Below are 25,553 nucleotides of genomic sequence, written 5' to 3'. Positions count from 1 at the left end.
CTTCCCTATGGACCCATCTTCATCCCTGATTATATTCCTTACCCCCCACTCTACTGCTATCCCTCTCCCCACGTAAAATGAGGACCCAACTGACAATTTTCAAATCAAGGTTGGATGTTTTTCTAAAAGAGATGCCCTAGGAACTATTTTGGGGAAGTTCTACAGCCTGTTATGCAAGGGGTCAGACTAGACCAGTGGTTCTCCAAGTTTTGTACTGGTGACCCCTTTCACATAGCAAGCCTCTGAGTGCGACCCCTCTTAAAAATTAAAAACATTGATTTATATATTTAACGCCATTATAAATGCTGGAGGCAAAGCGGGGTTTGGGATGGAGGCTGATAGCTTGTGACCCCCTATGCAATAACCTTGCGACCTCCTGAGGGATCCTGACCCCCAGTTTGAGAACCCCTGGACTAGATGATCACAATGTTGCCTTCTGGCCTTGGAATCCATGAACAGGCTGATGGCCTCACTGCTACATCTTAATATGTTTGCTTATTGCACCCTTCAGTTTTATGGTTACTTGTACCCCAGGACTGCACACCTCATGCAAAGCAGTAAAGCAGAAAATCCCTCGTTCTGACATTTCCCTTCAAAGAGGTGTTGCACTTTGAGAAGCAAAGAACTGGAAGGCTCCAGCATGCAATGAGTGGCCCTATTGGGAAGCTACAAGACCTTCTGCACTCCTTTTTAAAAGAGAAGGAGGGAGACAGCAAGAGGGGTGAAAATTACAGGTAGGAAGCTGGAGATTTGATGTGGGGTTTGGTGAGAGTGAGGGACTGGGAATTGGACTCAAGTTATATGAGGAACGGGGGGGTGGGGAGTGAGAGGAGGAAGAGAGTGCAGTGCATGAGGTATCTGGAGTGCATGCTGCACCCTGTAAGAGCATGCAGTTGGAGTCATTCTGACTTGTGCTCCCTATAGCCATCATAAGAATTGGGCCCATTTCAATCACAATGCATCTGATACTCCTGAGGGAATTCTGCACCAAAAAAGAAAATATTCTGCGCCAAAAAATTAAATATTCTGCACACATTTTAAAATTCTGCATATTTTATTTGTCAAAATAACACAATATAATCACACCATTTTCAATTATTTGCTGATAAGTATTTTGAAATAAATTACCAAAATAATTGAAAACGGTGTGATTATATTGTTGTTGTGTTTCTGTGTTATTTTGACAATTAAAATATTCAGAACTTTGCAGAATTTAAAATGTTTAAATTTTTCAGTGCAGAATTCCCTCAAGAGTTCCAGGGTTCTGTGTGGCGCAATTAGGGTGACCAGACGTCCCGATAAAATCGGGACCGTCCCGATATTTAGGCATTTGTCCCGCGTCCCGATTGATCTTCGGTCGGGACGCTGCACTCCGCTTTTTTTTTTTTTTTTTTTCTCTGCCGGGCTGCCGGCAGCACTCAGCTGTTCTCGGCTTTTTTTTTTCTTCTCCTCTGACTGCCGGCAGCACTCAGCTGTTCTCTGTTGGTTTCTCTCCCCCCCCCCACTCCTAAAAACCAGAGGCTGAAGGTATGCATACCTAAGAAAGGGTGCATAATCTCCTTTGACTGCCCGCAGCCCTGGGCTGTTCTCAGCTCCCGCCCCCGACTGCCAGCAGCACTGGGTCACAGTAGGGAATTGGGAGAGGGAGCTGTTTGTGTCATTACACCGGCAGCACTCAGTTTTTTGTTTTTTTTTGCTCCGCCAGTGACCCCCCCCTCCCCCCCCCTTGTGTCCCGATATTTTCTTCCTGTCATCTGGTCACCCTAGGCGCAATCTGGGTGTGGGCAGCTCGGGAGGGCTCCATGGGGGTTCTGGGTGTGGCGGGCTCCTGATACAGATGGGGGCTTGGTGGTGGTGGGGTTACAGGTGCGCATGTGGGGGGAGGGATCACTGTACAGGGAGCTGCTCCCTCTGTCCGCCCAACCGCGGTGCATCTGGACCCTCCTTCGTACCAACCCTCCCCCCCCGCTGAGCCTCACCCACCCGCACCTGGAACTCCCCCAAGCTTCAACCGCCCCGCATGCAGACATCCCCTCCCCCTGCGGCGCAGAGCTTCCTGCAGCTAGGGGAAGTTTCTGGGGCTTGATCTGACCCAGCCCCGGCTGCACTATGCAGGGAAGTGGAAGGGGGAAGTCGGTCTCTGTCGCCCTCCCCCCTCCAAAGCTGGGACTGATGACCCTGGGTGGCCAGGGCATCCCCATCCTCCGCCCCCCACAGTGATTTACCTCTCTCCCCCTTACCCCCGGCTGCCAGATCAGATGCCTCTGAGCTGCTGAGCTGCCGGGGAGCCTGAGTGAGTACTGGTGCAGCATTTTCTGCAAGGAAGCAAAGGGATTCTGCAGGGGGGGGGCATTTTTCTACACTGAGCTGTGTATTAGGAGCACTACCTACTTATACTCAAATATAGGTATTTGTGGAGTAATGTTTTAGCTTACAGATCTAGATAAAGGAAAAACATCTCCCGTTACTTTTATAAGAGATGGAAAAAAGCCAGCTGTTGAATTTTATTCATAGGTGAGCCTATGAAGTTTTTTTTCCAGTGGCTATACTCACAGCTTTAAAAAGTAGGGAATATTCTGTGAAATGTTATTAAACTTTTTAACTTTTTAAAAAAGTTTTCAGCTATGCACATAACATTGCTCTTGACGGGCTGCTTTGTAAACTACTGAACTTGCTTCAGATCCCTGGTTTACTTTGTGACAAGCCAAATGGGCTCCAGGACCCTCCCTTCACACCAGAAGTACATGCCAGAAACCAAACAGATGGTAAACTAGGAAGAAATTACCCTCGGCATTCTCATTAGAACAGTTGGGGAAATTTTAATAGGTCCCCATTTGCCTTGTGCTGTATCTAATACCCTTTGAACTGCCACTTTTTTTTTTGTTACAAGTCAACTACTGCCATGTATATTTTAATAGGGATTATCAAACACAATTTGCCCAGAAGATGTACCAGCCGTCCACTGCTAATTAGCCAACTTTAAATAATCACTGAGTTCTGGAATAATTGGAAAGAAACACTGTTTTTCCTGCCAATGCATAATTACTAATTAACAGGAAGAAAAAATATCTGTATAGCAGTCATATCTGGAAGAATCTGTTAACAGTTAATTAAATTGTGAGTTGATGCCAATCTGACATTGGTCAAGAAAGTTTAAATTTGAGTATAGTTTTAAGATTCCCCTCATTGTCAACATTCTGTACCAGAACCATAATGACAGTGAAATCTTTAAAGATAAAATGTCATGGCGTTGTCAATTCCTATTTATTGTACTTATAGCCAGAAGTTGACCCTTCCTACGAAAAGTGCCTGTCTCCTGTCATACGCATTACATATAGAATTTGATTTTTTTTAATCCAGTATATTTTCATAATCATAAAATTGACAATACTTGCCTGGGTTTACCTCATCAGAAATGTACTTTTCTATAGTTTTTATATATCTGCGACTATATCCTTTAATATGTCTTAAGGTAGTGACATCAAAGACAGCAAAATCCTTTCTCAAAATGAGGAATGCATAAAATTGTGTTTATTTGTGATCTTTGTTGTGTTACAGAGTAGCAGGTAAGAGATTAATAGCATCAAGCAACACGTAATGTTTTACAGATAATTTGATCAGCTGGTTGGACAAGTGGGAAGGAGGCAGACTATTTTGTGGGATGATACAGTGTTTATAAAGGAGCCCTAGGGTTTTCAATTGAGAAAGCGTTTACAAGCAGTTTACATAGCCAAAACCAAAGTGGTAAACATTTGTACTGGGGCCAATCCTGGGTCAATTTGGCATGCAAGTTTATTAGATAGTGGTGCTTCTCCAACTATTTGATACATCTGTTGTTCTCCCTGGGGATGCCCAGAATATATTAAGGTGAAAACATAGAGCATTTTTGAAGTTTTATTGCATTTTATTTTTTAATAAAAGCATTTAATAAAGCACTGCTTTAACATTTGGAATGACTGGATAATTCCTTTTGCTGTTATACATCTTGTAAAATGATTACAATAAATTGAGGAATTCAGTAACAGAGGTATTTTACAGTGCTTCATTGTAATGGGTTTGTGACAATGTCATGTTTTGGGGTGCAATCCAGATCAGTAAGCGGCTGTGTCACTGCCTACCCTTTAACCCTGGGTGCCTTTAATGCTCTGCTACTGTGGCTCACAGCATGGACACCAACAGCCAGCAGACTAGCATGCAGTTCCCTGAGTCTGTGTGCTGTCCAGCCATGGTTCAGCACTCTGATCCCAGCAGCCTGCCTGTAACACAGCAGTTCCATCCTGGTTTCCACCAGCTTCTGGTTACTACTTGTAGAGGTGACCCCAAGACACCACTAGTCCCAAACTTCCCCAAAGCCATCTGCCCTGAAGGGTCCCACCCTTTCCTGGAATACTCAGAGAAATAGCAAGGGCCACTTGCTCCTTTAAAAAGACAAAAGCACATTACAGTTTATTAACTTAACTGGGGTAAATACACCCTTCCCTTCAAGCACAGCACTGAATTAGTATATTGTAAAAATAAAACAAGTTTATTAACAAAAGGACATAGGTTAAGTGATACCAAGTAGAAAGAATAAAGTTAGAAAGTTTACAAACAAACAGAAGTAAAAGTATGCTTTCTAGTGGCTAAGACTTGACTCAACAAACTACAGCCTTGGTTCAAGGTAGAGTTCTTACCGGTCTTTTTCTTTCTGGCCATGGCTGATGTTCTCTCAGTCAGGACCTTCCACAGAAGTACAAGGTGCTGGTTTCCATTGTCTTCCTAAGTGAAAGATTCTTGCCTAAGCAGGTTTCTCACATATATTCAGTTCCCAGAGACTTCAACCCTGTTGGTTGAATGACCCATCTTTCTCAGCTTGCAAGAGCTCTGGCCCCTGGCGTCTGTCCAAAGATGGATGCCAAGATGGCTTCTTCTCTCTCCTTATTATAAGATTATTATTATCTTCCCAAACTCACTGTTATGTCCCCAGAGTCAGGATGACCTCATATCGTTCTTACCTTTCTCTTCCTCATGCTGGACTTCTCATTCCCTGCTGATTCATATGTAAATAGGGCTTCAGTTGTTTTGGTTCCACAGTGCTACCTTTCTTCCTGTGTGTGTGTGTGTGTGGGGGGGGTACCTGTTTTTCTCTGTGTTTGGTCACAGACTTTAAAGCATAATACCATTGAGTATCCATATTTCATCATATAGTGTTTATACGTAAATTTCACAATCATTTTCATCACCAGTGTGCCATTAGCTTTCATAAGGTCTTACCTGATATACTTTTATAATACAGTAATATTTTATACAGTCAGTTGATTCAATTACTTATCATTTAAAGTTCAGATCTTATGTTTTTATAGCCCAGATAAAGTTTCTGTCTCCTGCTGAGGTGGAGACACTATGTTAGCTTTGTTTATCTTATGTGCAAATGGCCTTTTGTGGGCTCTGGCTGATGATCAGGCTGTACAGACAAACAAATGTACATTCCTTTGTCTAAGGCACACGGTGCTTATACATTGCTTGCCAAACACATTTTAATAACATAATTCTAGCACATATCCATAACTATTTATACACACCCCATATATGCATCACACAAGTATATTAATAATAAGTTAATTTTCCAGTGATATATTACATGTCACCTTTTGGGTATGTATCATGACAACAGAGTGTTAAGTGTAGTGAGTATGTCAGGCCTGACAAGGGTTGCTGACACAGAGTAGTGAACCATCAATAGGCCTCTGTCACAGATAATGACAAATGGTAGTAGTTAGTTCATTAATCATATGCAACATTATGATTAATGTAAATTATGTAAAAATAAAGAAATCCTGATTTAATAAAAAAGACTTTGTTGTTTAAATGTGTAGTTTACAGTATAATAGCTAGTATAGATGACCAGTATAGATGGCTAGTGTAATGGCTAGTATAGATGACCTGTAGAGACTACTGATAGCTGTTTCACTTTATTGTTTCAGACTGATATATATATATGACACACAACTATGTTAGTAGAATATTAAGGCTGCCAATTCAAGAACTCAAAAGTTAGGAAACACTAGTATTAAGGTTGCCTGCACAACCCTAATTCACACCCTTGTGCATATGCATTATCATGCATTCTTTAATTACATAATCACATACTACTTTTTTCCACAGCAACCTTGCCTCATTCAGTGCACAGAATGGGCAGCATTTACTTAATGAGCAGTTATTCAATATTTTATTTTATCCTCATTGTTAATGTGATAAGCCTTGTTTACTGCATGTTATTCAATAATTCTGCCTTCAGAGCAAAATTTAATTTCCTCCTGGGCTTTTCTGTGCTGCTCATCACTATAATATCCAAATACTTCACAAATATTAATTAATTTATCTTTCTCACACTGATGTGAGGTGAGCCGGTGGTATTATCCCCATTTTTCAGAGTTGAGGTGCAGAAGGATTGAGAAAAAATATTCACTAATTTGGGTGCCCAGTTTTACCAATATATAGCACTTTGTATGTTCAAAGTGCAGTTCCCATTGACTTCAGTTGCAGCTGTAACTGTTTAGTACGTTTGCAAATCACACTCCAGGCTATGAAGTTGGCCATCCGGAAAATGAGGAAGACACAGTTAGTGACCACATGTGAAAAGTATGGTTTAAGTGACTTGCCTAGCATCACACAGGAACGCTGTGGTAGAGGCAGTGATAGAATCCATTCTTTAGGGCAGCATTCAACTGCCTTAACCATAAAACTATCCTTTTTCTTCCTGCAATAGTCCACCTCATTCAATACATACCTTCTAATTTCTGCAACAAATGAGGCATGGATCCAACAGGCAACAGCCTCTTTGGCTGTACAACTCTCATTCATCCCTAGATTAAGACTATCCTGTGCACTGAATGAAGTAGGGGTTCTGGGGAAAATATAGGATGTGATCAGGTAATTAAAGTATGTTTCATTGTGTTTATGCACAAGGGAGCAGAATTAATGTTGGCTTTGGCTGCTTAACTTTGCAACCTGAATGTTCAGTCAATTAATTTCTGCATAATTACCTATCTTTTTTAAAAAAAGCAAATTTAAAAAACAGAAATTCCATCATGTGGCATCAGACTACTATCCCCACGGTTCATCAGCAGAGTTGGAACTCTTAGATCCACTACACAGACCTCTGGCACTTGAACTAACAGAGTAACTGACAGCAATAGTAGGTTGCATCCTCTAGAAGGGGATGAGATACACACTTTGCCAGTGGTTTTCATAGGTATTTGCTGACTGCAGAGGAATGGTGAGTCTCAGGAATCTTGGGTTCTGTTCCATGTTCTGGAGGAGAGCGTGCTGTAGTAGGCACAGACGCTCATGCCTTTTTTCCCCATAAGATTGATCCCTTCTGCCAGATCCCCTCCGAACTGTGTGTGGGCATATCAGGGACACAGCTTGGCTATTCTGAAGATAGTAGTTTACTTAGATCAAGTTCCTGCACTTGCAAATGTAGGCACCCTCAAATATTTTATGGATAGAAGTATGCATTGCAAACAGGCACATGTGCGTATGTAACCCTTCTTCCAGGAGAGAAGGACAGCAACAAGAGCCAGGTTCAGTCTGTTAAGGGGTCAAGTCCAGTCCCACATTTGAACAAAACTTTTAGGAATCTGTCAGGTGTGTTTGCTGGTGTTACTGCACCAAAAGCATATACAGCATTGCCAGGGCCGGCTCCAGCATTTCTGCTGCCCCAAGCAAAAAAAGCAATCGGCGGCGGCAATTGGAAAAAAAAAAAGTCGCGATCGGCAGCGGCAGTTCAATGGCAGGTCCTTCGCTCCTAGAGGGAGTGGGGGACCTGCTGCCCTTGAATTGCCGCAGGTGCCGCCCCTCTCCCTGGGCCGCCCCAAGCACCTGCTTGTTAAGCTGGTGCCTGGAGCCGGCCCTGAGCATTGCAGGGTTACAAGTGGAAGCTGGCATGAGGAAGATCCAGCCGCTATGTTTTTAAAACATAAAAAGTTGCCAAGACTTAAAGTGGGAATGTTGTTCAGTTTATAGTTTATTAGAAATTATAGTAATGTTCATCCTGCTATTTCCTATTCTTGTTAAATCCTTTTTCATAGCCCGTAAACTAAAATTTATTATTACTATATGGCTGTGCATAGTGCTTGTGAAAAGAACAATTGACTACATAGCTTGATGACTCTTAATAAATTGGAGGAGGAAAAACTTGAGTAATAATTTAAGGTATAATTTTTCAACACTATTTTATGCTTAATTTACAAGTTGGTATATAAGAAAGCTGCACTGTAGTTTCTTTAATGTGACAAGGAATATCTTTGTGTAAACCCTTCCTAGAATTTAGTTTTCATTTCCTGTTGAGTAACTGCTGTTGCCAAAGCAGGGCAAGGAACATGAAATCTTTTATTTTAAAACTAATACTTCTCAGCTTTGGAATCAATATATACATATTTTTCATATATTTTAAATGTATGCTGAAATTTGAGAATAGATGAATGAAAAAATATGCTCAAAGATGAAAATAAGAGGTATAAAAATCCAGCTGTCTAGTGGATAAATCTGAAGGTAATCTATATGTCAAAGGCTATTGAATTTATTCAGTGCATGGAATAAACCATATTAGAAATTTTCTTAAATAAAACATTTTTTACTTTTAAAAAATTGATATTAAAATATAAATTTACTTAAAAGATAGGGATTTATGAAACTCAAACCAGGCACCATACTGTAATCCCCATCTGACTTTCAGCAGCAGTGAAAAGTAATGCAGTTATTAAAACCGAAGATGGCCTGTAGCCAAACCGTCTATCTCATGAGTTCATCAGGCTTGGGCTAGGTTAGTGCTTAGACAAGAGAAATCAAGGTGATACAGGAAATCCAATAGTGTTCATTCATCCCAGAAGAGTTGATAAACATACTCCAGTTTTGATCCCTGAAGGAGCACTGTGTCTTGATGGTTGGAGTTATTTTTCAGATGTGATGTAAAACTGAGGACTCAATCCTATTAAGTACCATGAGTATCAAAAGACAGTGGGTGCTGGGCATGGTGTCCTTGCAAAATTCTAACGTGAGTAATTTCACTTGGGTAACTGCTTGCCTAAATCCCCCCCTGTAATTACAACAGTAAAACTTATTCAATTAGAATATCTAGTGAACTAGTGATGGTGGGGAAATTGTTCTTATATCTAGTTTAAAGCTTTTAGATGATTTTGGAACCTTTATAGTGAAAGGTACTATGCAAATGTAAGCAGTTATTAGTAATAGTTTACTAGGAATGGTGGAAAATATAAATAGCATTCTCCAAGACAATAACATTGTATCAGACATATAATATAGGGAGTAATGAAACATTTGACATAACAGATTACTAATAAAGTCAATAGTCTGCTTTTTAAACATACTCATGCTCTTTATATATCTGTCTTTGAATGACTAGCAGACACAAATGTATTGTGACATTACAGACATACTGCAATCAGATGGCATCACGGTCACCTTGACATTCTTTGACTTACTACGAGGGCAGTGTAATTATCAGTAAAATGAATCAATAAATACTGACACTAGCTGCTGGATGAAGACTATAAGTGGTAATGAAGTGTAGGTTAGAAAAGAGCCCGGTCAGCCTTGAGCTAGTGGAGCTGCTCCTTTAGCAAAATGGACAGAAATCGTAGGCCTTGTCTACATGGGTATTTTTTGGGGGGTGGGGGGAGGTAGGGTGGGGTGATAAATTGCCTTTTGTCCACACACAAGTTTTTTTTAAATTATCTGGCATTTTATATCATATTAATTAATCTGCTTTGGGAGTAAAATAATTCTATACTGGAATGAGTTTTTGGGGGGATAATGTTCATATGGATGCATATAGCCGCTGAAATATTTTAGATGAACTGTTTGGCTTCTGGGAATCCTTCCACTGCTACCCCATAATGCATAGCTTCTCATCTGGATCGGCCTGTGTACCTGTTTGCCCTCTATTGTTACAGTGTCATCTTCAACAGATGTCACCTCCCCGTTTAAATGCTGGCATGAAGCCATGTGCGCATCTTTGTGATTCTAGCTCATGGCAAGTATACAGCCATTAGAGCAGCCATGCCCCATGCTGCCACATGAACCTGTAGAACAATGGGTGTAGTGGTTAGAGCAATGGGGCTTGGAATCGGGACAATCATGATAGTTGATCTGTCAGCACCAAACTCGTTAGCTATTGACCGGTAGTAATCAGTGGTGGTAATCTTCCAGTGATGGAAGATGGTGATGGCTGCATTTATCTCCCTTTTGAGAGGCACCCTCATGTTGGATGTTCTATCACGGCAGCACTGGGATGAATTCTGCAGACTTCTAGGAAAGTAGCCTTTGTCCTCCTGAAGCTCTGCCACCACAACTGGTCATTCTAGGTCTGCAGCACTATCCTTTCCCACCAGGCAGTACTTGTTTGCTGAACCCAGAAGCAGCTTTGCATTGAGTGAAGCCGCACCAAGAAAATGGCCTGCAGAAGTAACTGCTTGATTTCATCCCCATCTCCTCCTCTACTCAAATCATCACAGCATTATGGTGGCTGTCTCCTAACCTGCTGGAATTAGTGTCATGGTAATACCCTGCATGAATAATAATGTAATCATAAATTCCTTTATTAAATCCAAAGGCTGAATGGTATTATGCAGTTGCTCTGAACATGCTTAAAAAGCCTAAGTAAGCAATTTACTATAACCAAAGAGTGACAAAACATTTATATGCATTTGATCAAAATACTTACAAATGGGCTAAACCCAGGGTACTTAGGCCCATATTGGTCGGCTCCAACTTGATCAGGCAGGTATTAGCAATGAACCTTTTAAGAGTTTACTTTTTTATACCCTTTAACAAACAAATTATGTCATTGCCAATTATCCAACCTTAGCTAAGGCCAGAGGAAGCAGTTTCTTATATAGCCAATTATTTACTACATCTGGTACCCAATTAACTGTGTTTTATTTCTGTTACTTCAACCCAAATCTTAAATGAGGTAACACTGATATTTCAAAGGGTCACTGCACGTTTAACACCACAACCGCTCTTCTTTCTCATGATCTCATTCTTTTTGGTCACATGTTTTGGGCCTATTGCTCATGAAATATCCCCACACAATTTAATACCAAAGTTCACCAATATCTAATGTGGCCTATTTTCCTCCACAACCCATCCAAAGTCATCCAGCTGCATGAACACTAATGCATGTGGAGGAGCCTATTCATATTAACTATGGTCAGGATCGTGGTGCTCAGCTGTATGGTCTCTATGCTGCGTGACAGCAGTTCAAAAATGGCAATGACTTACAAAACACAGATAAATTATGGAATGCCAGGAGAGGAATCGTGGGAGTAGTTTAATTTGACCCCAAATCCCCGAATTCAAGTCGATTCAGGTAGGCATCTCCCAATGCACTGTGAGAAAAATCCAAGAGTGCACAGAGCCTAGCAGTAGAAAATTGCATCATGTGATATCTGCCTAGAATGCTGGGCAGATGTTTTGAAAAAGTACAGAGCTGTGTGGACGCTATGACTCACAAGCTTAAAGCAGAACAAACAAAGCCTGTGGATGCGCTCTTTTGCCATAGATACTCTGTGTTTGCAGCAGAAAAAAAACATTCAAAAAAGACATTTCCATGTCGACTAGTTAAAAAACAGATCTAAATTTTAAATACTAATTCATATTCAAATGGTAAATATAAAGTATTCCATCTGTGCACTCAGCATATTCAAGTCAGTACTTTACAAGAGGAACGTCATTCTCCCTAGATTCCCCTTAATAGTCTTGGATGGAATTTCTCTGTCAATTACTTTCTTAATTTTATCACTGAACGTGTAACAGTAATATCAGAGCACTCGTAACCAACTAATAGTAATAATTCACTTGTGTGGGACCTTTGGGATACACTTTACTTAAGAAGGGCAAAGATCTAATAAACTCTTACGAAAATCTTCAGTCTTAAGCTGCTAGAGTTCACTTCAACTAAATTTGAATGTACTAAAATGCATGAAAGTTGCTTTCGCTGCAATTTTCTCAACGAATATCAAAGAAATGAAACAGCACTCTGGCGTCTAATTGAAGTTTGGCTAAGGATTTAATTTAAATAGAAATCTCAGATCTGGACCTGGGAATTTGTTTTTTTGTTTTCAAAGCTGACCGTGGGTGGTTCAGCCGTTTGGAAAATTCAGCCTTTGCTCTGGGTGCCCTAGCTTCCTGGATCTTCTGCATAGTCAACTACAGGACTTTTCAAAAGGTAGCTGTTGCATTCAGTTATGATACCCAGCTACATCTGTGTCCAGTTGCTGGTAAATACAAAAAGATTGAGAATATCTTATTGCCATTATATGAATCCATGGTACGCCCACATCTTGAATACTGCATACAGATGTGGTCTCCTCATTTCAAAAAAGGTATACTGGCATTAGAAAAGGTTCAGAGAAGGGCAACTAAAATGATTAGGGGTTTGGAACGGGTCCCATATGAGGAGAGATTAAAGAGGCTAGGACTTTTCAGCTTGGAAAAGAGGAGACTAAGGGGGGCTATGAAAGGGGTATATAAAATCATGAGGGGTGTGGAGAAAGTGAATAAGGAAAAGTTATTTACTTGTTCCCATAATATAATAACTAGGGGCCACCAAATGAAATTAATGGGCAGCAGGTTTAAAACAAATGAAAGGAAGTTCTTCTTCACACAGCGCACAGTCAACTTGTGGAATTCCTTGCCTGAGGAGGTTGTGAAGGCTAAGACTATAACAGGGTTTAAAAGACAACCTCTATGAATTTATCTAGTTAAGTCCATTAATGGCTATTAGCGAGGATGGGTAAGGAATGGTGTCCCTACCCCATGTTTGTCAGAGGGTGGAGATGGATGGCAGGAGAGAGATCACTTGATCATTACCTGTTAGGTTCACTCCCTCTGGGGCACCTGGCATTGGCCACTGTTGGCAGACAGGATACTGGGCTGGATGGACCTTTGATCTGACCCAATATGGCTGTTCTTATGTTCACTATTTTTAGACCTAGCACCTAGCAGGGCTCCACAAAGGCTCTATGTTGTGGTTATTGAGTAATATGAAGAATCATTGGAGGGTCCTGGAACACACAAGATATCAGAACTGCAAGTACTGCTAGGATTAGTATGGACAATTAATCACATCAGTCATTTCCCATCTGAAACTAGTTGCCAGAGACATTTTGCAGAAAAGGAAAGTTACGTTGACAAGGGTAGCAGGAGAAGCAACTAGTAGAGAGGGCATGTTAAAAATGAACGAGAGATATACTGTACTTAACAACAAAGAACATAGTAATGTGTTACTGATCACCACAACTATATAAATAGTTGGGTTAAACTGGATAGCCCATGAGGTTTCATAAGCTTGTGTTCTCATGGCCATGCTTGTTGGGATTCCCTCTGAGACCTCTTTGCCCTAGGTTACCCAAGGACTCAGTTCAACTCCATATTTCATCACTCAGGTAAGTTTATTTGGCATACAGCAAAGCTAGGCTAAGTTGACCAGACTGAAACATAGCGGGTGGGTACATACAAGGTGTACCACACATCCAGCATTACACAGAAAATGTTTTCCTTTATATATATTTACACATTGCATTGCATTTACTATACATTGCATCACACATTTTGGAACTGGCTTGGTTACTTAGTAGGAACCAATCCCTGTACAGCATGCTCCGTCCATGCACTGTTCATGCATAATATGACCTCTACCTAGTATTACATTTAGGCTTGTTTACTAATACCAGGATGCTCCTGCTGATCTTAGCTAGCCATCCTCACTCCATCATACTGCTTGTTATGATAATCTTCCATTCACCTTCCTCATCATGCCTTTCTCTTAGACTCCAGCGGGCGCATGTGCGGCACTGCAAGTAATTTTTTATTTTACCACTGCCTTGTGCCAGGCCGCATTACCCCGAGCTTGCCTCTGAATCCCAAGCCCTTCCTGAACGGGCTGACAGGGAAGCTGGTGATGGTGAAGCTGAAGTGGGGGATGGAGTACAAGGGCTACCTGGTGTCTGTCGACGGCTACATGAACATGCTGCTTGCAAACACAGAAGAATACATAAATGGTGCATTGTCAGGGCACCTTGGTGAAGTTTTGATAAGATGTAACAACGTCCTGTACATCAGAGGAGTAGAAGATGAAGAAGATGGAGAAATGAGAGAATAAGTTTGTATATTTCTGGAAAATAAAGATCAGTTTTTCACAAAAAAAAAAAAAAAGGAAAGAAAGAAAGAGAGAAAAAGAAATTAAACAAGTTACTTATATCAAGCCAGGCCTAGAATGTTTAACTTAAGAAATGTTTCTTAGAACCTACAATCACTAATTTGTACTTAATGAAAATTAGCTAGATCTGATAAACTTTCAGGGATGGACCAGACTGACTGACTAGACTTCTTAAAGTACAATATTGACATGTAGCATTTTGCTTTAATAACAAGCAAGGCAGATGTATACATCTGAGATATTTCACAGACAATTAACCTTTCTTAGTGCTCAAGTCTCAAATGTAGTAATAAGAAACATACGTATCTTGTTACAAATAGTATCTGAAAATAAAGCCTGGAACGAAAAGTCACTCCTTCCTTTTAACAGGTTAGAAGTACACAAAAGATATAAATATAGGCTATGGCACTGTCTCCTCTGTGAAACTACATAGGATTACCTCTATATCTTTCCTAGCAAATTTACTTGTATGCACATCTAAATCTTGAATATACAGGTCAACCAGAAGAGGTGGAATAGTACACTTGTACTTTGAGTAAAAATGTAAAGAAGTTCTTAGAGGCTGAAAAGCCACATCATGTTCTATCCCCAAAGATCATTTTAAAGGCAGTCTGTTTATAGTTGGTTAATTTGCTCTGTTAGTTAACTTTTCATGTGGACTAGCCTTGCTACACTGAATTTTGGTTGTAAAATTTGGCAATTGGTGCTGTATATGTGCAGTGATATTGTAGGTGTTTTGGCATCGTCAAAGCTGAAAGCAGTTTGAATGTAAGCCAAAGATTCAAACACATTTCTAATTCACAAAAGGAAGACTGACTAGCAAAACAATTTCCTGTCCTGTTTGGCTTTGGATTCAAATTGCAGGGGCTCTTCATGGTGAACAAGTCCATTTAGTTGAACTATGAGGCCATGACACTTGTTACAGACTGTGCAGAAGTGTCAGAGTTTTACTGTGATGATGTATTTGCTTAAAAATAGATTGTTTTGAAAAGGATTAAGATTTAATTCAGTCATATTTCCCTCTCCAGTAACATCTGGTGAATAATGCATTAGGGTGTAGGTGGGTCCTTAATTTTGCATGTTTGTTTCAATGGTACAAGGGGTGGGTGAGTCTTGAAAAAAATCACCAAAAAGTGTTATGTAGTTTATAGACAGTCCCTACTATAATTTTTAATAGCCTTTTACATTTGAACTTTGCTTTGCAGTATATCAACTGTTCCATATACAAAAACTATCCCAGTACTTTATCATCCCCCTACCTGGGCTATTCCTGCATAAGGGACATAGAGAACTGCAAGTTTGCACTCTTGGGCTACCTCTTTACTGCAGTGTTAACTTATCTTATCTACACTTGAGTTAATTCCTCTAAAGTGAGAGTGGCTATGCTTCAAAACAACATATGAGCTGCACAGAGTGATTATATTAGTTGCACAGAATGATTGTTATCAGCTGATAAGTTGTGCTAACTCAAGCTGTCGCCCATGCCCCCGATGGGACAGCCAGCTTGAATTAAAAGCACCACTGCTGTTGAGTTGTGTTGCCCCTAACTCAGATGCTGTCCAAACACAACAGCCTTAAGTTACAACTCAAGGTAACTCTGCAGTGAGGACAAGCCCTCAGAATTGCCTTTATTTTTCTCCTGGAGATTTGAGGAGGCTCCATACGACCAAATGTACTACACTCACAGACAGAAGCAGAGAATTTGCTATGGTGCTGATTGTCTTGATTCCTGTGATATGATCATTATTTAATTACATTGTATATGAATAAGGTATCAGATACCAACATGGGAAAAATTTACCTGCTATGAATCAATTTTTTTCTGCAGTTCTATGTTATTCTGCTAGGTCCATTTATTTCTTGTAAGCAGAAATTGGGGTTTTAAGCTAATACTACAGCAATTTCTTTTAATGTACAGTAAGTAATATGTAATTTGATTAACTGAGAGTTCTCCTATTAGTCAGTTGCTTGTGACCAAGAACTAGTCCTTAGTCCTAGCTGTTATATGGTGTTTATGTGATTTTCTCAGGGCTTCCCTGTCATGATTCTCTCACAGAAGATAAATACTGCTCCTTTCCATATGAGAATGCTCTTTCACAAGACTCTAGAGATGTTACAAATGTCAATTAGCTGCTTTGGATTTTGAGAAACATAAACAGCATTATCTATTTCCTATGATGAAACCGAGTATATACATGTCTTTGGAATAACTATCAATTTATGTACTACAACTGTTTTCTTTCAACAAATTACTTATTTTTTCATAATAATATTGCAGAAGTTAGACCTATTCAGTGAATCTCTGTTCAATTAATTTGTTTGAAGAGTTCTTGATGATGCATGACTAGAAAAAAAAGAAGTAGCTATTCTTAAGGTACTGTAGGTTGTTTTAGTATGTGTTGTGGAAATTCACGCTACCTGAAAGCCTCTGAAATGCTCAGGAGGAATGAATCTCAAAATAAAAAGTGGCTTTTCATGTGTTGCCTTATTGAGTTACATTAGGTAGTTTCCCATATGTACTCAAAGGCTGAATTCCACCCTATAGTATGTCTCTAGTGAATGACTCAGAAAGCATTTTATTTTGAATTGGTTCATTTACAATGTCCCACTGCGACTTCAGTTGGGTCAATCGTGAGAGATGGTTTGAGGCTCTTCAGCTTCATTTACCGTAATCTTTCACAAATCCTCACCAATTTTGCAGGAAACACAAGCCTACTACAATTCTCCTTTATTATTGTAATTTAAGGATCTATGCACTCAAGATTGCAACTTGTATAATATTTTGGAGACAATTCCACTGATTTGCTGAGAGTTTACAGAATAATATCTACACTTGTGTTCCTAAAGTTGTGTGCCATAATTAATCTACATGAAAGAGACATCAATTTAACACTTGTATGTATTGGACAATGTCTCAGATATATACAGCCTGCTAACCCTGAGCACACAGTGATGGAAGATGGAGCATGCTGATTCGTTGGTTAGTATTTGAATGGATAATGTTCTGGCCAAAGGCAGGTTGGTAGAAAATACTAATAATTACCGTATGGGCTTTAAAAGAACAATGTTTACTATTTAAGTCCCACAAACATATCCCAACATTTAAGAAATCAATTTAACAAGGGGGTCTTTTTTGTAAATCACTACATAGTATTGTGAACTGTAACAAAATATTCTGCTCTGTTTTGCTGATTTTCATTGTTTAATTGACACTTTCCTGCATGATTTACTAATAAAACAAAATGTGCTCTGGTGTACTTGTCACAGTACAAAACCTCCTGGAGGCAAACAAAGGCACCAGGGAAGAAATATGTCAAATCTGGAGTAGTGCCCCTGATAAAAATGAGATATTGCCCACTGGTAGCATTTCAGAGGTAACAATGCTGAGACATAAGTAAGGTTTTATGTCTTCCACAAACCATAAACAAAGATCAGAGATGTAGTGTTTTTCAAGCACTTAATATAATTTCTAAGTCTAGAAAAATTTGCACTTTAATACATTAAATCTCAGTCCAGTTTATTTGCAAGTTAATTTTCTTAGGGTACTCACTGTTAAAATTTACAATTTGGTCTTGTGTTTTTAACTGTGTTACCATTACGAGGGACTACTTTATTAGAGCAGGTGAATCATTTAGGAAGGCAAGTGTCAACAGTGCAGTAGGTTGTAAATAAGATAGAAATTACAGTCATCAAGACAAAGTAACATGGGTTCTTCACAGACATTGTTTGTATTTTTGTGCCCTAAGGACAAATAACAAATCCCCTAGCTTTTCAGGAAGGCAGTGTAATGAAGTAATTTTTCTTAAAAGTTAAGATTTTTTTTTAAATGGTCAAACTGGGAAATATAACTGGACAGGAAAATAGTGTTATCCTCCTAATGAAGGAGACACATCACTGCATTATATTCAGCAAGAAAGCATCACGAAGAAACATTTATTTCATAAGATCAAATTAGACAATATTTAGGAGAATTATTGTTAATAAGTGTTGTCATTTTGTGGCTGTTGCAATTATATTTGCTTTCCCTCCGTCCCCCCATCAATTATATTCAGACTTAACAATAAAATATACTTTCAGTTCTAAAATAGTTCTTATTTTTGGCTAGTGGTACTTTATATACATATATTAAACATCTGTTGTACAACCCATGTTAACTCTGACATTCTTTGCAGAATTTGAGCTTTTTGTTGGGGAAAAAAAAGTTTTAAGGCCCATGTGATCACAGTGGAAACCTTCTGAATATGAATGGATGACATCTGGATCAACACAGAGCCTGAAACGATAACTCTGAGAGGTGTAAACTAACCCTATTCCTCCTAATGAGGTATTAATGCTGAATCCTGATCATCATTGTTAGCTAGCTGACTGCTGCTAATTTTAACAGACATATCTAGCTAAAATGCAAGTCGGGTATGATTAGTTATCATGGGCCCAACAGATGTACATTTCCTGGGTCAGTATTAGAAAAAGCTATACCCTTGTCACAGGGCTTAGCGATCTACTGATACTACTGCTCTAGTGGCTATTTTGACATCCACTCTGGTGGGAGGCCCCTCTTCCCTGAGCCACGTGAGCTGGGGGAAGAAGAGTTCCAGAGATGAGCCAGGCCTTTGTGCCAAGGAAACCAAAGTTAGCAGAAGAACACAGAAGTAGCAGTTCTGCAGCAAGGACTGATGATGTCAGAGCATTTTCTATGTTTTGATTCTGGACATTTGCGTTCTCTTCCCTGCAATGATTGACTGTTAGCTACAACCTTCTCCAACCCCCTCCCTCACAGTCTCTTCATCTTACCCTCACTCAACCTGCTCTCCATGCTCCTTGACCATCCTTCCCTCCCTCTCTTCTTCCCTATCCTGTCCTCCTCACCCTTCTTTCCTTCAGTGTCCCCTCCCCTTCCTTTGCCTTTCCATTTAGCTAATTCTCTGCTGTAGCCATTTACTGATCACCTGTTCATAGCTAGAGGTCACTTTTCAGGCACCCTGCCCCTTACACAATCTCTCTTATGGCTAACAGCATCCCCACCTAGGGATGGTTTAATAACAGAAATTATTCAAACAGTCCTCAGGGTCCCCAAATAAAGTCCATATCCGTAACACAAACATTCATATTCAGCCCTGGTTCTTCTGCCACACTTGGAACTCTTCCTCTGACCCAGTCTGGTCCACCCAGAACCACCAGTCCCCATCCTTTCTGGCTGGAGCTCTGGGCATAGCTTCCTTTTCCTGTCAGTCACACCCTCCAGCTTCCAAGACTTCCCTGCACGAGCCTTTCTTATGTCCTGCAGTTTCCTGAGCTTTCCTCCTTCACTGCAGCCACCTGTTGCCCTTTATAGGTAATTACCTGATCCAATCCAGTAATCAGGCCCTCCAGCCCCTAAGGGGAAAGTCACTCCTAACAAAACCCAACCTAATTTTATTTTGCTTGGTTGGTTTGTTTTGTTATGTTCCTTTCTTCTCCCCTCTGCCTTGTCTGTCTACATTGTAAGAACTTGGGGACAGGAAGTGTCTACTACTCTGTTGGACAGAGCCTAGCATAGCGGGGTCCCATTTTCACTCAGTCCTTAGGTACTTATTCACTGTAATCAAGACACCTGTCAATCTTCTTTTGATAATCTAAACAGGTTGAGCTCTTTAAGTCTCTCACCATAAGGCATTTTCTCCCACCCTCAAATCATATTTGTGGCTCTTTTCTGTACCCTCTTCAGTTTGTCAACATACTTTGTAAAATATGGCCTTTGGAACTATACACAGTATTCCAGTTTCAGTCTCACCACTGCCATGTACACCGCTACCTCGATATAACGTGACCCGATATAACACAAATTCGGATATAATGCGGTAAAGCAGTGCTCCAGGGGGAGGCGGGGCTGTGCACTCCGGCAGATCAAAGCAAGTTCAATATAATGCAGTTTCACCTATAATGCGCTAAGATTTTTTGGCTCCCGAGGACAGCGTTATATCAAGGTAGAGGTGTATATAAGTAAAATCACCTCCCTGTTCCTACTTACTATTCCTCTGTTTATACATCCAAGGATCGCATTAGCCCTTTTTGCCACCTATTGCACTGGGAGCTCATGTTGAGTTGCTTGTGTACTATGACCCCCAAATCCTTTTCTAAGTTTTGTTTTCCAGGATACAGTTTCCCCATTCTGTAGGTATTGCCTGCATTCCTTGTTCCTAGATATACCACTTTGCATGTGGCTGTACTAAAACACATTTTGTTTGAATGGGCTCAGCTTACCAATCATTCCAGATCACTCTGCATGACTGCCCTACCCTCATCATTATTTATCACTTCTCCAATCTTTGTGCCATCTGCAAATTTTATCAGCAGTGATTTTGTCAGCAGTGACTTCCAGATCATGGATGAAAATGTTGAATAGGATTGGGCCTAGTACCTGTGGAAGCCCAGAAACACCCCTATTCAATGATGGTGCTCTATGGTCAGCTACTTTTTGAGTTCTGTCAGTTAGACATTCCTTAACCCATTTACATTGAACTTTACTGATTTTGTATAGTGCTAATTTTTAATCAGAATATTGTGCAGTACTGATTCAAGTGCCTTGCAAAAGTCTAAAAGGATGATATGGAGCTAAATGAATAGAAATCAAAAGGCAAGAATCAAGACTTTCAGGAGCTGTTGTGCACAGAAGTGTAGTATATCTTGGAAAACAGAGGTTCTGTCACTTTTCTGCTATGTTAAGTAGCGATGGGAAAACAAAAAATGAAGAGTGACTATAATATGAAACAGCCAATGCAGTGAGTATCAAGGTGATTAACACAACTGGAAAAGTGTCTCTCTTATTCACATGCTGTCTTCTTAATAGAATCTGTTAAGAAGGTCAACAGTCAAACCGAAATTGCTACATAGGCCAGTTATGAAACTGCTTAGGTTCAAATTATGGGGATTTCATGAAGCAATGCCCCTCAACTGTTGTCATGATTCAGCTTGGAAGTCTGAAAATTTGACTCTCATTCAAATGTCTGTACAATGTAGAGAAACCGAATTATCTGACATCACATTATACCTCAACAGTATTATCATTATCTATTATTTGTTCTAGTGTAACGTATTTGCCTGGCATATTACTGACATTCATAGAAAAGTTCTTGCTCTAGAGAGCGTACCTGTCTGAAGAGAAAAATTGGGATCCAAGGCTATTTTGCAGGGGACAGCAAAAAGCAATCGGATTAAGCATGTATATTTGTCAGGCATCTTCAGAGTTCTGCTTCTTTTTGAGGAGGATGGAGAAGGTATTAAAATGGTTTGCTCTTCTTTCTTGAAAGGACTAGTGTTTGTAGTCTCATGGAAGAAATGTGCTTTGAGGAGGAACATAAAGGAATATAGAGTTTAGTGGAACAAGTTAGGAAGGGGAAGTTACAGATTCATGGAGGAAGATAAAGTCAAGAGGAAGAGAATGGGGCAAAGAAAGCTGTTAGAGGTGCAGCTTGGGTGAAGTGAAGGCAATGAGGCAGGGAGTAATAAAAATTAGAGCAGAGAAGCTGGATGGAGCTAAATTGTGCAGGATCATGAAAAATAAATTGCTAGTCTTCTTATGACCATTGAATATGCTGATTCTACCAAGAACTTAAATGTTAATTTTTTATTTGTGGGATAACAGAATGTTTATGTACTTCATGAAAGGTTATGGCCTGACCTCAATTTAAGGCCAAAAGCCTGTCAAGAATGTGATGCAAGATGTGATATCTCTGCATTAGCTAAATTTGCTGGCATCGCAACCTCTTGGTGCTTCTTCAGCAGAAGAAGTGAAGAATGGCATGGTTTGCCTTTCTTGGTAGTTGTGAAGAAAAATTAATTCAGTACCACTATAACAGACCTTAGCAAAAGCTGTATGGGAAGGATTTAAATGGCCATCCTTGAAATTAGATCACATGGCCAGAACCACTGCTAGGTAAGGCTTTGTGTGAGGAAATTCTAGCGGAATACAGCTGAATGGCTGTAAGGTTTGATGGCTCAGCAGATGAAAGGTTGTGTAAGATTTGATGAACTTCCAAGATCTGATCCACATACAGTTTTTGTACTGGTATTAATTATTTCGACTTGTGAAAATAGCTATACTGGTACAGTTTCATGTGGATGAAGTTATATGAATATAAAAGTGCCTTATACTGGTATAACTTCCTGTTCTGTGATAGCTATATGGGTATAAAGCATCTTATAGCCATATAACTATGTCCATGCTTGGGGGGTTGTACTGCTTTAGCAGTTGTAGTGGTACAACGTTGTGTGTGTAGACAAGACAGGGCCGGCTCTACTGTTTTTGCCGCCCCAAGCAGCGCGCCGAATTGCCGCCGCAGATGGCGGGGGCAGTCCATGTGCCGTTAGGGCAGCACGCGCGTTTCTGCGGCAGCGGCAATTCGGCGGCAGCTTCTGTCTTCTGCCACCAAATTGCCGCCACGGGACAGCTGAACAGAGAAGCTGCCTCTGAATTGCCGCCGCCACAGAAACGCACGTGCCGCCCTAATGGCACACGGACTGCCCCCGCCGTCTGCGGCGGCAATTTGGTGCGCTGCTTGGGGGCAAAAACACATGGACTGCCACCCCTTGCAGATTGCCCCCCAAGCACCTGATTGGAAGGCTGGTGCCTGGAGCCGGCCTTGGACAAGACACAAGTAAGCCCCTTCTAACTGAAAAGCGTTGATCAGTTGGTATAGCTGAAGACTACAAGAGGCTCAGTGATCTTGCATTTCTGATGGACATCACCTCACAGTGAAATGATTCAAATCACAGCTTTAGAACAAGAATCCACCAGTTAAGATACCTTTCAAGAAAAATTAACAGTCCTCCAAAGAAAGCTGAAATTTATTCATGGACATCTAGGGTTGCCAGGTGTCCGGTTTTCGAACGGAATGCCCTGTCGAAAAGGAACTCTGGCGTCTCTGGTAAGCAGTGCTGACCGGGCTGTTAAAAGTCTGGTTGGTGGTGCAGCTGGACTAAGGCAGGCTCCCTGCCTGCCCTACCTCCGTGAAGCTCCCTGCTTGACCCCTTCTGGCTCCTGTGTGTAAGGGCAGCCAGGGGGCTCCGCATGCTGTCCCCGCCCCAACCGCTAGTTCCGCAGCTCCCATTGGCTGGGAACTGCATCCAATGGGAGCTGCAGAGGTGGCACCTGAGGACAGGGCAGCTCACAGTGCTGCCTGGACACATCACCATGTAGGAGCCAGAGGCGGGAGATGCCGCTACTTCCAGGAGCTGCTTGAGGTAAGCGCCACTCTGAGCTTGCACCGCTGGCCCCCTCCCATGCCCCAGCCCGGAGCCCCTCCTGTACCCCAAATCCCTGATCCCCAGCCCCACACCAGAACCTGCACCCCCAGCTGGAGCCCTCATCCCCCACACAGCCCAACCCCCTGCCCCAGCCATGATTCCCCCTCCCACTCTCTGAACCCCTGTGTCCCAGTCCGGAGCACCCTCTGTAGCAATGCAGCAACTCACCGGTGCGGTGCCTCCTGCTGGTTGTCTCAGGAATTAGCTCCCCAGCCTAAGGAGCTTCCTCTGCAGGCCGGTGTCCCGCTTGCCACTGGCTCCGTGTCCCTCCCAGATCCCAGTGCCCCTTAACCTTGGGTGCTGCCCCCTGGCAGTACCCTCACAGATCTGGGTCTCCCCTCCCCGGGGAACCCCCAACCCTCTATCCCCACCTTGCCTCAGTCTAGGGCTACTGCCAGTCTCCATCTAGCCCCCGCTCACTGGGGCAGACTGCAATGTACAAGCCATTCATCATTGGCAAAGGGGTGTTTCGACCTGCTGCCTTTGCCTAACCATGGGCTGCACCTCTGCAACCCCAGTACCCCTCCCAGCCTTCAGCAAGGCCTGCAGCCTGGGGGTTTTCCAGGCTGAAGCTCCCCAGGCCTTCCCCCAGCCCTGCTCCACTCCAGGTACCCTTTTCTCCCAGGCAGTCAGGTCCTTCTCTCTCCAGCAAGAGAGAGGCTCTGCCTGAGCTCCTGCCCCACTGCCTTTTATAAGGCCAGCTGGGGCCTGATTGGGGCATGGCCCCAGCTGAGGCTGTTTCCCCAATCAGCCCAGCCTTTGGCTCGTACCTCCAGCCCTCTCCCAGGGCTGGTTGTAATCCTTTCAGGCTCGGAGCGGGTGACCATCCCGCTACACCCTCCTAGACCCCAAACCCCTCATCCCTGGCTCCACCCCAGAGCCTGCACCCCCAACCCTCTGAGCCAGCCCGGTGAAAATGACCGAGTGAGGGAGGATGGAGAGTGCGAGCAACAAAGGGAGGTAGGGATGGAGTGAGCAGGGGGCGGGGCCTCTGAGAAGTGGTAGAGCCTTGGAGTGATATGGCAGGGTGCAGGGCAAGGGTGTTTGGTTTTGTGCGAGTAGAAAATTGGCAACCCTATGGACAGCTCATGTGGAATGACATAGCCAGCTTTCCAATTTGCCAACAAATGGTGAAGAAATAGGAGCGTTTAAAGTATCATATTAAGTTCATGAGTTGGACAAAGTTCAGGTTGTTTGCAGACCTGTTTTCAGCAAAACCCAAAGAAGCTGAGGCCAAAGTTCAGAGACAAGTTATTGACTAGGAATTTTCAGATCGACTTTGTTCCAAGTTTCATGTGGGAAACTTATCGAAACTGTTTGTTTTGAAGTTTTAAATCAGTTTTATTTGAAGTCCCCATTGTTAAAAGTGAGGCTCGTAGTGATAGCTGGGAGAGCTGGTAGTTAAGTTTGCCTAACACTTTCTATTATAAGACCTGTTTTCAGTTGCCTATAACCTTACCTAACTTGAACTGTTCAAGCTGAAATTAATCCTCCCCCACCCAATCATCAGTTTGAGAAGCAGAGATTTGAAATTTGAGGGATAGTTCTAGGGTTTGGGGGACGCCTTTTGCTGTCCTCATGAAAACCCACCCAGATATGTCTGTTACAAGTCTCTGAAAATTGCCATTTACACATGTTCATTTTAGGCTAGCTGCTAAATTCTCTGAGCATTCAATCTGCAGTGAGTGTACTCCAGCCTCGTGGAGCTTTTACATGCCAACTGCACAGAGCATGCTCCCATGGCCCAAAATCCCCAAATTCCTGGGACTCTCTAATTTATGGGAGAGGCCTAACTTTTAGATGCAGTTGTGGGGTGAGCTGCCATCTCATATGTACTGATCAGTAGTCACCTAGCTGTGCCTTGTATTTAGAAGAGTATAGGTCAATGAGTTCTGATGGCCCGCTGTTGCAAAGGTCTGTTCCCTCAAGCTTTATTCCTTCTTACAATAAGGATGAGGAAGAAAGATCCATCCTCTCAGTGATGGAACTGGATGTATTCTGCAATAATTTATGAATATTGTATGTTGACAATTGGGATGTTTACGGT

At 41.6% G+C, this 25,553-nt stretch overlaps 2 protein-coding genes across 3 annotated transcripts in view; both read left to right on the top strand.

Moving 5' to 3' along the window:
- Positions 1 to 25,553, top strand: part of RELN (reelin) — a 452,511-nt gene that overhangs the window by 76,591 nt on the left and 350,367 nt on the right. The gene's annotated exons all lie outside the window — the stretch shown is intronic.
- Positions 13,835 to 14,200, top strand: LOC101940861 (small nuclear ribonucleoprotein F-like). Its single transcript, XM_005305801.3, has one exon. It carries the CDS (start codon positions 13,850 to 13,852, stop codon positions 14,165 to 14,167), a length of 318 nt encoding a protein of 105 aa, XP_005305858.2. The 5' UTR covers positions 13,835 to 13,849; the 3' UTR covers positions 14,168 to 14,200.

Source organism: Chrysemys picta, chromosome 1 (genome assembly GCF_011386835.1).
Source record: "Chrysemys picta bellii isolate R12L10 chromosome 1, ASM1138683v2, whole genome shotgun sequence".
NCBI classification, from domain to species: domain Eukaryota; kingdom Metazoa; phylum Chordata; order Testudines; family Emydidae; genus Chrysemys; species Chrysemys picta.
This window is presented reverse-complemented; position numbering and strand designations above follow the sequence as displayed.

What these genes read in the sequence shown, in the direction of transcription:
- LOC101940861 (XM_005305801.3), top strand. Translation starts at nt 13,850, where the DNA reads ATGTGCGGCACTGCAAGTAATTTTTTATTTTACCACTGCCTTGTGCCA.